General features: G+C 38.8%; 1 protein-coding gene across 1 annotated transcript in view; it reads right to left on the bottom strand.

Annotated features, from left to right (window-relative positions):
- Positions 1-4,330: 4,330 nt before the first annotated feature.
- CDC73 (cell division cycle 73) overlaps positions 4,331-13,221 on the bottom strand; it is a 160,597-nt gene continuing 151,706 nt past the window's right edge. The window contains exons 16-17 of the mRNA XM_090048497.1: positions 11,104-11,245; positions 4,331-9,581 (exon numbers count right to left, since the gene is read on the bottom strand). Of these exons, the coding sequence (XP_089904623.1) occupies positions 9,545-9,581; positions 11,104-11,245 (179 nt within the window). The 3' untranslated portion in view covers positions 4,331-9,544. The remainder of the gene's footprint in view (positions 9,582-11,103; positions 11,246-13,221) is intronic.

Genomic DNA, 13,221 nt, shown 5'->3' with positions numbered 1-13,221 from the left:
GAAGGTGCTCCACCTTGAAAAAAAATCCACATCATATAGGTTTGGCAGTGCTACACTTAACAGCACCATGACCAAAAGAGATTTAGGGGTCATGATTGACCACAAGATGGACATAAGCCACCAATTCAATGCCACAGCTGGAAAAGCAAACAAAACCCTGGCTTGCATCTACTGATGCATCTCAAGCAAGCCCCAGGAAGTCATCCTCCTGCTTTACTCAGCCTTGGTGAGGCTGCAGCTGGAATACTGCATCCAGGTCTGGGCTCTGCAGTTTACAAAGGATGCGAAGAAGCTTGAGAGTCCAGAGAAGAGCCACGTGCATGATTAGAGGACAAGAGGGCAGGCCTTATGAGGAGAGGCTGAGAGGCATTGGACTTCAGCCTGGAGAAGCAAAGAAAGGCTCAGGGAGTACTTTGTGGCAGCTTATAAATATATAAAGGGTGTGCACCAGAAACTGGGAGAATGTCTGTTCACCAGGGCACCCCAAGGGAAAACAAGGTTTAATGGTCACAAATTCCTGGAAAACCATTTTAGGTTGGACATAAGAAAAAAACTTCTTTACCATCTGAGTTCCCACAGCCTGGAATGGACTCCCCCCAGCAGTGAAAGCATGTACTCTGGATACTTTCAAGAAACACTTGGATGCATATCTTGCTGGGATCATTCAACCCCAACTGACTTCCTGCCCCTTGGGCAGGGGGCTGGGCCCGATGATCTTGTGAGGTCCCTTCCAGCCCTAATGTCTGAAATCTATGAAAATGTTCTCAATGGCTGTAAATGGACATCTCATCTCATCTGAGGCAGTCCTGATTGCCCAGGTTTTAACTCACAAGCGTCACAGTCATTTACTAACACTGCCCTTCCGAGCTGAATTTCTGCCCCTGTGCCAGTAGGTGGCCAGCAAGAGCACAGCGACTGACAAGCCTTTCCCTGGAATACTTAGAAATTAACTTGGATGAGCCACAATTAACAGGCCACATTCATACATTCTGTTTCTACTGGTAGAACCACTACTCTTCTGGCAGAACCAACAAGGTTACAGATATTCTAACTTTTTCTCCTGGAGCAAAAATGGCTACTCTTGCAAAAAATGAACCGACTTCAACCAGCAGAAACTCTCCCAGGAGAGACTTCCTCCTGAGAGAATGAATGCTTGTACACTTTCCTGCTGCTTAACTCTTCCCAGGGACTAGGGAGTGGAGCCATGGGGAAAAGGCTTCCATGCCTTTCAGAGACTAAAGTCACCCTAGTTGGGAGAAGACATGGCGGGGAGCGGGAATGGAAATCAGCTGCTACTTCTCCTCCCATAGACCAGGAAGGGAAGGAGCCCCTGCCAGCTGCTTTTCACTGGTTCCTCCCCCCCAGAGGGAAATGCAGTGAAAGGCAGTGAAACAGAGGCACAGCTTAGGCAGAGGCTACTTGTTCCTGGGCAACACATATGCTATGTTAACAAGGCAGGTTACCCCAGGTGGGGTAGGAGAGCCTGGGGCCAGCACTGGGCTAGCCCCAGCAGCCTTATCTGGGGTCCTGGGAGCCTCCTGGGGCTGCAGTAGCAGCAACCCTGCCACTCACAGCAGTAGCTGGAGTGTAGCTCAAGCAGGATAGGCTCCAGTTTTAGGCAGCACCCACTGCCCCCGTGCAGGATTCCGTGTTTTGGGTTTTTTTGTGCAGCTTTTTTTTTTTTTTAAACTCTGGAATCTCCCAGGGTTAACCCCCACCCCATGCTGCTACTTTGCAGTGTGGAGAACACCTGCATGTGTGCATGTGCAGTATGTGGTGCCACAGACCTATCTGCAGCACCACATACTGCATGGCCATGCTCATCTGGATGCAACCGTACTGGTTTTTTAGAGTAGGTAAGTTTTTTCTCTAGACTGACAGCCTTTCACTTTTGACTGAATGCAATGACTTAAGGGAAACAAACAAATAAAACAACCCCCTGACACACAAAAAACCCCAGGATGTCGCCTAACATCAGTGGGATGAGAAAAGGTAGTGTTACAACAGGGCCTCTTTGCTGCAAGAGATGTCTATCTGCTTTGTGGCATGAGAAGTGGGCAGCCCTAAGCTCTGGGGGATTGAGAGGACCAATCTGTGCACTGGGGAATTCCCACATGGGATCAGACCCCTCAAGTCCAGGAGCACCTTCCTAGATTTTTTCACTGACCACAGGTGATTTCAAGGAACCCTTCTTTAAGCAGGGAATGTCATGGTTCCCTATTTCCTATCTCCACGGGCTCATTTCTGTAAGCCAGGAAAGTTCATGCAAGTTCCAGCATGGAGGCATGGGACCTGGGGAATCCTTGCCACCTCATGCCTCCATGCTGAGACCCATGCTTCCTTGTCTCACCAAAGCTTGATCCACTCTATTTGGCAATGTCTATTTTTAACCCTTAGAAAGGTCAGCTAATGAGTCTAAGTGCCATATCTACCCAAATCCAAGACATCATATTTTAAGATAACCCCCCCTCCCAATAATTAGATTCTATGCATGAAAAATTATAAATGTGTTATAATTTCTCACATAAATAATCTAATTGTGGCACACCTACAAAGATGGTTGAGCCCTGCCACCCTACTGCAACCCACCCTGGAGAGCACAGCCACAGCATAACATGGAGGTAATTTTAAAGTATGCTGGTTCACTTAAAAAACAATCACATAAAGGAGCACACAAGACAGCTACACATCAGTATGACACTGAAGTGTTCCAAAATTTAGTGGAACATGGAGCATTTCAATGTGACAAACACAGGCACTGTTCCAATTTTTTTTTTCAAACCAGCCAGCCAGCTAGCTCACAAACCGGACATCATTTGCAAAAATACTCTAAATGTTCTAATGATAATTCTTAGTAGCTAGAATAGATGCATAATAAAGGATATTTAATCAATACAAGCTCAGATTTTCAGAGAGAGTTAGATACACAATTCATTAAAAGGAGCAGGGTTTGAGTTCTTACCTCTTACACACTCCTGAAAATGTCAGCCATATGTTCTATTTCTGTGATCCAGATTATGTTTTATATATAAAACAGTAACTGCATGCTTTAATTCAGGAAGAAAATTTGAAAGCTTTGCCTTGGGGGATTACAGTGTGACATGTTTACATTTCCGCTGCAGGGTTTGAGTCCAGCTGGAATTTGTATTGAGTGAAATAGGTAAATGTGTCCCTATGAGTCTGAGACATTTTTAAAATAAAAATGAAAAAAAAAAATTGTATCCAGCTAGTTATGAGCAATAAGTAGTCTACTATTTCCAATAAGTTATGACTTATATTCTGATAAACTAAATCAGTACAAAAGCCTTTCAAATGTGGACATAATATGAGTGCTACTCCTATACAGGAAACAAAATAACTACCACCTCACATCAGTATAAAAGTCTCCACACTAAGTTATCATCAGCATAACTCTTGGTTAAAAAAAAAAAGTTACACCTCTATCCAAAACAGACTGATATTGACAAAAACTTGTTTGTAGAACAAGCCCCAGAGATTCTTCTCAGCTTTTTCATTCCGAGTTTCAGCGCTTGTGAGAAGCACTGATCACAGTAATGGAAAAAGGCAACCCCATTTTTCATCCACAAAATGGGTACAACAGTGGAATAAGAAACATAATTTACCTAAACAAACCTGCCAACATACCTCAGCTCTGATATTGAGGAGACACCCTGTTACAGGAAATGTTTCAATTTAGAATGGGAATAGCTGATCACCTAGGACTGTGGAGATGAAAACAGGACATTCCTTACATCACCATACAAGAGTATACAAATGGATTTTTTTTCTTTTTCCTTTTTATAGCTTGGAAATATCAAATGTGAAATAGTACTATAACTTCCTACTAGTTACACCTCTGACACTTTGGAAGCTCACACTGGGAGAAACACTATCAAGAACACAACTGTTTATACATGGAATCTTAAAATGTGACCTTTTTTGCATCTTTTTACATTTTTAGGTTTTAGACATTTCTTAAAAATGTCTCCCCTTTGTTTATTATTTGATGCTGTTCATCCCTATAATAGGATACTCTTAATTTAAAACTTGGAAACTAAAATCCTTGGGTATATTCTGGCTCCACTGCTGTCAATGGCAACCAACATTAACTTTAGTGGGGCCAAGATTTCACACTCTTATTTACAACTTTGCAGTCTTGGGCAAAACGATACTCAGTTTCAGGCAATTATAGCCCAAGAAAGATTTGCATCTGAAAATATATGCTGTACACACAAAGTATGTAAATCATGATAATCGGTTTCTGACCGAGATAAATGAAGGGTAGATCAGAGAGAAATGTAGAGATGCAAATAAAATTCATGAACAGTGATGCTTTTCATATAGATTTTTATATATTACCTCCGACCTTTTCAGCTTTACATGTAAACTACTTCGTTGATTAAAAATTTCAAACATTTGAGAATATTCTTTGGATTTGCATTCATTTACAAATCTTAAATCAACTTGTTTGAAAGAAAAATGAGTTCTGTTAGTAAATTCAACCTGGAAACATGGTTTGCAGCAGATGTGCTTACCACAATGCATTCTGCTTCAATAAATACATCCCATTTTTTCTTATTTTTATCAATTATATTCTCACCACTGAGAAAAGAATTGGCTCCATAGATGTCAACAGCAGCCCTACAGTATGCTCCTTTGTCACCGGAAAGGAGACACCGGGCAGATGGATCACACTCAGAACACTAGGCTTATACTGCTAAATGTAAAGAGCATCACACCCACCTTTTCACATTAACAAATGCTTTGTTTTCAGTCTCTCTCTCAGGATGTCCATACAATGTTAAAGGTCTTCAGGTAATGATACATTGTACAACAAAACAAAATATAAACTGTATGATTTCTACTGATATACAAGTCTGTCAAGAAAATGAACCTAAAGGTCCTAGAGCTCCTTATAAGAAGCAGGTTGTTGGCGCTACTGTTTAAACAGCTGGACTTTGACATTCACTTAATCCAGTTTTTAATGGCACATTTTTCTACAGATGATTTCTTTTAGTATTTCAAGTGAACTTTAACCTACTTGGCCAACAATTTCTTCAGGCAGGAATTTTTAATTTTTCATGAACATACTGCTTTAATAAAGTACTTGGCATTAGTTATGGCTTTTGAATTAAAATGAGCACAGCCTTACAACATTAAATTTTAAATCCAGCATCTAAGCCATTAATTTTGACCAGCTTCTTTGTATGACGTTAGCAAGTATTAGCAGCTAAGTGCATATTTCATTGGACAACAGAATGAAAAGCTGTACCAATAAAATTTCCATTACAAATCTCTGCAGAGAACCATAATGCTTCATAAATGAACAAAAGCCAAAAACAAATCTTCTGTTCAGATAAATGTTTCTGACAAACATTGCTTCTGCTGACCATAGGTTCAGCTCTTTATCAACTTGATGCATATGCTATCCACAAATTACTCCTTGTATCTGTATTTAAAAATAAAAGAGTTTACAGAACTGCAGAATAATTCTATAAATTGTGTCGCTCAAGCACTGGCTTCAGTGCAGTCTTGTAAAATTATCTTCACAGAAAAAAAAAGTTCCCTGAAATGAGAATAAAATTGTTATGCCTAGTCACTTGAAAGTACAGATCTGTTATTTCTTCAGGTATGCAAGTCTATTTGAAAAAGAAGTAGCCCCTGCATCTGCTTAAGTCTGCATCAGCAAACTTTTCTCAGTGCTACAGTTAGAAAAGTCAAATAGTGAACTGACAGCTGCTGCCATGTATAAATTGGAAGCAGGAAAGTACGTTTTACTATAAATCAGTATTTCAAAAGTCCCTGTTGGCAGCTGTAAAATTAAAAGAAAAAAAGAAAAAAAAATAGGTCAAATATCTGACAGTGTGGAAGTCCAGTATCAGATAGCAAGCCAGTTTCCACATTTTGTATTTGTTAAACAACTGCAGAGTTGTTACTGTTTAGTTGTTTAAAAAGAGGTTTAGATTTCAAAGAACTAGAACAGAAACTGAAGTCAATTTGATATTTGATTTCCATACTTCTAGAGTCATTTAACTTTTCAATAAAACTATAGGCAGTACAAGTAGCTCACAGTCTTCATTATATATTTTAATTTTCAGTTCAGTTTACACTTTATACACTTATCAGCACTGTGAGCTCTCAAAATTGTTCATAGATAAAGAAAGAAGCTCACAAGCAACTGGCTGTTAGCACAGCTTCTCCAGTTCATAGTAACAGTTTTCCTTACTACTGTACATCAATGTATAGATAAATTAAGCATAACATGGTCTCTGGATATCTAGATATGCTGCAAAAGGATAGTGGGGGAGGGAGGCGTGTGCACATGTATTTACATGCATGCATACACGCACAGAACAGGGAGTAAGCATGAGAACTATTCTGAGAACCTGATTCCACTTGCACTATATAGTTAATGGGAACCTCAATGCACAACAGCTTACTCTGACACGTGACTATTTTCATAAATGAACAGATGTAAAAGTGAAGTATCAGGTGCCATGTCCTTTATAAATGTACATATTTGAACCTTAATTGTGTGGCGATATTGCCAATACAAAGTACCCAAAGTAATAGGGTTTGATTTGAATCCACAAATGGTAAAGGCTCGATTTGAATCCCCCCAAAACAGCAGTTGTCTTCTTTTGTATGACATTTTAGGATTACAACATTCACAGATTAATATCTAAATCTGATAATCAATCAACTGCCTCAGGGGTAGCTGTATGGATTGATATTAGATTGCCATTAAATGATCTAATTAGGCAATTGTTCACAATTATGTTGCACCACAATCACAATCCGGACTTTAACGGCAGTTAAAACAATGAATTTCAACGATTCTGTTCCTTTTGTCATTTTCACAGCTGGGTCACTGATTTCAATAGGTCATGCCTGACATGTATCGTAAGTGAAACCAGAATCAGGCTGTCTGTCTCTAGTATTACATCACAAGTTGATTCAAGAACAACTGATGAACTGTACCAACAATTTAACAGCTGTCAAACCTTCTGGATCATGGTGTATGCATGAGGATCACTCAGACCTTTGATTCATATGCCTGGACAGGAATTTTTGGATCAGTGGAGGCTACCCACATCTTATATCCTCCCTTTAGGCCACGGAGACAGAATCCAATGACCAGACTAAGTCCAGATGTTTGGTACCTCCATGGCTGTAGCTGTATAAGCATCTGGGAATTGAACCCAGGTCTCCTGTGTGGTAGACAAGGCTTCTACCACTGAACCACAGGGGACTCCTGTACCAGCAATCAGGTTGTAAAATCTTACAAAATAGAGGATAGAAAAAAGGTGACACTGACTTAATGCTGCATATTTTAAGAACACTAGGATCTGTAACCTATAATACATGTGAGCATAAAATGCTTATATGAAAAAACTTTAGGAAAAAGATTGCTGTCCATTATCACTGTCTTAAAACAGGCATGGTAGCCAACACAATCCTAACTCTGTAAAAATTAAAATCAGAATCATTTCACAATAGCAGAAACAAATCTTGGATGCCCACAACTTACACAGTTCAAAACCACATTCCATTGTGCTGGCAACTGTTGTTACAATTCATAATTGTACCTCAATATCAAAAGAGATAAAGAACAGAACACGTTTATAATAATTATGTTCCACAAATGAGCCAGTCATCTACTCATACTTCCTGTGTAAATTAGAGAAACTAAATGGTCTTAAACAAACAAATAAAATAAAACAAAAACAAACAAATAACCCAACACCAGGTATTGTTTGCTCTCCTAAGTGATTTAATGATGTAAAATATGTTGTTGATGTAGTTATTTCTTCCATTCTAGGTTATTATGAATGAGGTGGATCTTTATTTTTACTAAAATACTTGAGTTTTGATTTTTCTTAGTTTTAAATTTAAAATAGTTTTAGTATAGTACAGGTTAAAAGATATCACAGAAGCACAGCCCTCAGACCCCCGATGCAACAGTAAGACATCGCTCCTACAGACTTTTTTGAAACCATTACACTTCCAGTTATATGAAAAATTAAAGTAATATGAAATAAAAGTAAAACTAATGAGGAACACGTAGAATATTTTACTCTTGGTCAAACTTCAAATTGCCAAGTAGAAAAAACATGGTTTATTTCACTAACAGAAATATAAACATGTTTTTTTCCATTAAAAATATGCATATGGAGGTTACTGTTTTGTTTTATTTGGGGGGGCGTTGTTTGGTTTTTTTGTTTTTTTTTAACTCTCCACTGATATTAAATTTCATAGATTTCATAGACATTAGGGCTGGAAGGGACCTCGGGAGATCGAGTCCAGCCCCCTGCCCAAAGGGCAGGAAGTCAGCTGGGGTCATAGGATCCCAGCAAGATAAGCATCCAATTACTAGCTAAGTATGCTAAATTCACACAAATACCAGTGTTGCCTGAATACATTCATATTCTAGATCAAGCAAATGTGTTCTTTGGTAACTGGAATATATTTTCAGTACTAAAGCAATGCTGCTAAAAAGACCGCATTAGCAACTCATATGAGAATATTACAACTCTTGGAAAAGTGGTTTGGGTGACTTTTGTCATAAGGAAAAAGTATTAAAGTATGAGTTGTTATAAATGTAATGAGGTTAAAAGGACTCAGTGTGTGTGGTGGTTGTATTAAACAAAGCAAACTAGCCCCCTTTCTATTCACTGTTTAATTTATATAATGTTTGGACTCTCATATAAAGGCATTTTGATAGGTGTTAGTGTACACATACACACTTTCAGTTTTAAATTAATTAAAGGACCTGTAGAGGATGAACATTCAGTGTTAGCATTACTTGGATGTATTTCATAATAAAATTTAGAGATTTGATAAACTGGAACATTATAACCAAATAAGTGGTTCTTGATTATTCATCATCCCTTTTTCAATAAAGACGGACTGAATATACAGTACATATACAGGTTGACATTTTGATTTATCCAAAACAATCTTCACTTTGCTTAGTCTCCCAAGTCCTATAGACTAAAATATAATACCATTCACAACAAAATATTTTCAATAAATGAAACAAAGCAAAGAAAATCAGAACTAAACCTGGAAGCAAAAGTGGTTTAGAATGCCTCATAACATCTATATATATACACATATACACACACACATGCGCGCACTCATGCACGCACACACACACTCACACACACATTTTGTAACCTGCAGTGAAAATCAACCTATTTTCTAATGAGGAACAAAACACATTATTTAAAAATGTGGCTAATATAACAAAATGGGGAAGAAACTGCTGCTATCAAAATATACAATTTGAATTGCAGACTAGAAGGCTAACATTATTAAAAAAATAGTTTTAAGCAAAACCCTTTTGCTTTTAATAATGACAGATATCAACCTGTCATAGCACAAGCTTCCAAACAAGATCTTATAAAAGATTAAACTGTGACCCCTTCTTCATTTGCAAAGTTCTGGACATATGCATACAGCGAGTTCTCTAGTCTCCGAGCTGGAACATCTTTCACATTTCTTAATCCAAACTCCAGGAATCAAATGGCAGTCAAAGGATTCAGAACCTCAAGTGGGATTTGTGCTTTACCATGTACCTGCAATGTTAGCAAGAAATATTATATCATTTGTGGCAGACACAAAAAAGTATAATTTTTAAGGAAAAAGGCTGTACAATAAAGTAAAACACTTAAAAACTCACTCCTCCGTACATTATCAAGTTAAAAATAAAAAGGACCCTTGTTGCTTCAACAGTAAATGTGAATTCTGTCCATTCTTTATCCCATTCACAATACTGATTATTATGAAGGAAAAAAGTAGCTAAATAGTCTCTGCTAGGAGTACTCTGATTTGTTTTAAGACACGGGCTATGGACAGGGGCTCATTGCTGGAAAAAGTGGTGAGAGATAGGTTATAGGCATTTTGGCCTGCAGCCACCCACCTCTCCCCTGCAGACAAACAAGGATGAGCTCCTGCTTAATAAAAATGCTCAAATGCTCCCTGTGTATTCCTGGGACTGAGGTGCTCTTGGTTTATGGAAGATGTGGGGGTGGTGGAGGGATGGAGGTCCAGGGGGAGAGCAGTAGCTCTACTTACCCCGAGATCAACAGTCATGGGAAAATGCCCAGGGGTCCCTGTCCTATCTGCCCTCCCCATCTCATCTGTGGAAGGTGCAGGGAAGCAGCTGCTGCATGACTTTGCTTGGACCAGGAGGAGTTGAGTGGCAAGGGTATGCCCCCAAAAGGTACAGGCATTTATCCTTGCATGAGCTCTTTCAGGTCAAAAGTGGATGACCTTGTTCATGGATCTGCCAAGCTTCTTCTGAGAAACCAAATTAATGCCTTGATGCTCGGCAGTTTTTAGAAGAGTGGCATTTTTCCCCACTAGAAATGTCAAACTTGTCCACACCCATTGTGATGCCTAGAGTTATAAGAGCTCAGTCAAAGAAGCCTTCAGGTCATGGTAAATCAGGATTGGAAAATTTCAGAAACATCTGTGCAGTTAGTTGCAGAATATATTGCTGGGAGATACTGCAATAAAAGAGCTTGAACACTTATTATATAATCAAGACTTTTCAGAGCATCATAAGGTAGTTTTGAATTGCAAAAGAATTCGGGAACCTAATTCACTTCAGCTCTTCTGGAAATATAAGCCTAAAATACTTATTTTGCTATTAAAATCTGATGCAGTAATTGTTGTAACTAAATTTACACACTAATTCAATACGGACATCTATTTTCTTAATGTTTATTGTTCATAAGACATATTACATCAACATCCTAAATTGTAGATAGATATATTTTTACTAGTATATTGGTTAACTGTTTACCTGTCACTTTTTTGCATTAGACTCAATATCTATCATCCCACAAATATTTAACTCCCTCTCCTCCCCTGTCCCCCTCCTGTTCCTCTATTGTTAGGTCAGATAGAGTTTAGGATAATCTGCCAGGCCCATAATCATGAATTACAAGCACTATTTTAGCTCCAAGACTTTGCTTGAAACTTTCTAAACTATACAATTTTTCTGATATCTGAAACAGGCACTGCAATAATTCCTCCCCACCAAAACACCAACCACCACCCTCAAAAAAATATTAGAGAAAAAATGGTATTTACCTGTCCAAAGTTTCCCAGAAACGTAAGAATACTGGTCTGTCCAAATGCCGTTTGTGGTAGCTTAGTTCTAACACTGTTACATCCCATTTCTGTACATTTGGGTCTAGACGCACTTCATCGTATTTGAGATGGAAAGCTTTAACTGCAAAATACAATGGAGAAATAGTTAGGCTATGACCACAATTAAGTTTATATCAGGATAATAATACTTTGACAAAGAAACCACCGCATTCTTCAGAATTGAGATTAACGCTAAGGACCAAGAACCACTCTCTATAAAACAGTTAATAATAAAGGTCATTTAGGTAGGTTTATGAATTTGACAGCCATGACCCATCTCCTCCTATTGTAGCTAGAAACACATGGAAATTCTGAGTTGGCCAGACTTTTCAGATCTGACCAAGAATGAAAATTAATTTAACCTTTGAGTCTGCATTTTCATTGTATATTAAGTATCTACAGCTGCGTGAACTGCTTGAAAGTGAAAGTATACTATTGCATATACATTTGAAGGCATGGTTTTACTACCACAGAAACAGAGGTAGACTTCACCTCCTATACCGAGTTGTTGGCATCTCCCTTCCTTGCTTCCACTTCAGGATGGCCATCCTTTCAGTTCACCTGTACTCACTGATACCTACTGAAGGAATAATGATGTTTTTAAACCACATTTTCAAGTCCTGAACCCATTACTAGACCACTTTGTAAAACTACCGCACAAGCAGGTGATCACCAGAGCTACCATTCTATTATCTACCACTCCACCACACCTTGGCAACTCTCAAAGCTGGGTTTGTGGGGAGTCACTGATGAGAATGCTTTTCTGCTAGACAGGCACGGTGTGAACATTTGTATGAGATGCCTTTGGCTCCCCGTACACAGACTGCTTCTCTCATGTTTTTCCGCAGCGCAACCAGAGTCTAATTAAATGCCAATATACACTCCGATGTACAATGAAAATCAGTTAAGAATTGTTGATGAAACTTGCCCAAGAAGAATTTATCTGTATAGTCCTCAACACATGCCGTGATCTGTAGGTCACATTATACACTTTCTTTACAGATTCATTTGTATAAATGGAAAAATGGCAGTTGAGGCTGTAATCTCATATCTTGCAAATTACTTTGTCAGTCCTAACCTAATCAGTGTTTTGATGCTAAGACTCCAAGGTTATCCTAAAGTGCTGCAGAAAATAATCTTAGTGATTCAGCAGCAGGCTATACCTACAAACTAGTATTTAGCTAATGTAACAGCAGGACGTTAAAAGACAGTATGCTGTTGAAAGTGTTGTCTCACAGGAATTGCATAAAACTTAAGCACTAACCACAGCAAGTATTAAAAATACCCCATGATACTTCCTGCCCTAGTATAAATGCTACCTTTGTCAAATTCCAATTTAGATAATGCATCCAATCTTTTAAATATTTAAAGCTCTCCCTAAAATTCCAACTGCTTAAAATTTTCTGATGCTTTTCCAGTACTAAATTGGTCAGAAACTAGAACTTCTGACCAGCCTTTTCTAAATAATTATTTTATATACTTTGGTCAATTCTCCTCTAAGGCCAGGCCTTAACATCTCCTTTCCACAGAACTGAGTCAGATCTTTAAACAAGGATTCATACAGACATTCAGTTTCTCCTGAGTTGCTGCTTTTCCAGAAGGATCCATGAATGTACAGATGTTTAGGCTTTTTCTCCTAGAGAAAAAATGGCCAGTCCATGTGAAAAATAACTTGGAAACAACTATTACATCACTCCCAGGATAGTTTCTCCTGGGAGAGCAAATGTCTGTATAGGCCGTGTCTTCCCTCAAAAGAGAACACAGGCCTCCGTCTTCCCCTCTGCTCCTTTGGGAGACTGTCGCTCATTGGAGTCTGGTGCTTCAGCTGGGAGCAGAGCACATCCCCTTCACAACTGCCACAGTATGCTACAGGAAAACACAGGCTGTCTATAGAGAGTCTGTCTCAGCCAGTCAGCCCTGCCTTACACACTGCCTTGCAGACTAAGGGAGCTGGCAGAACAGAGATGTGCTACATAAGGACCCCCCCACCCCACAACTGCACAGTGTCAGCACTGTAAATTCTCCACACTTCAGGGCCTTAGCATTTGAATGTCTATA

Source organism: Crocodylus siamensis, chromosome 5, assembly GCF_052110815.1.
Source record: "Crocodylus siamensis isolate JL-2025a chromosome 5, ASM5211081v1, whole genome shotgun sequence".
NCBI classification, from domain to species: domain Eukaryota; kingdom Metazoa; phylum Chordata; order Crocodylia; family Crocodylidae; genus Crocodylus; species Crocodylus siamensis.
Note: the sequence above shows the minus strand (reverse complement) of the source record. Positions and strands in the feature narration are given on the sequence as shown.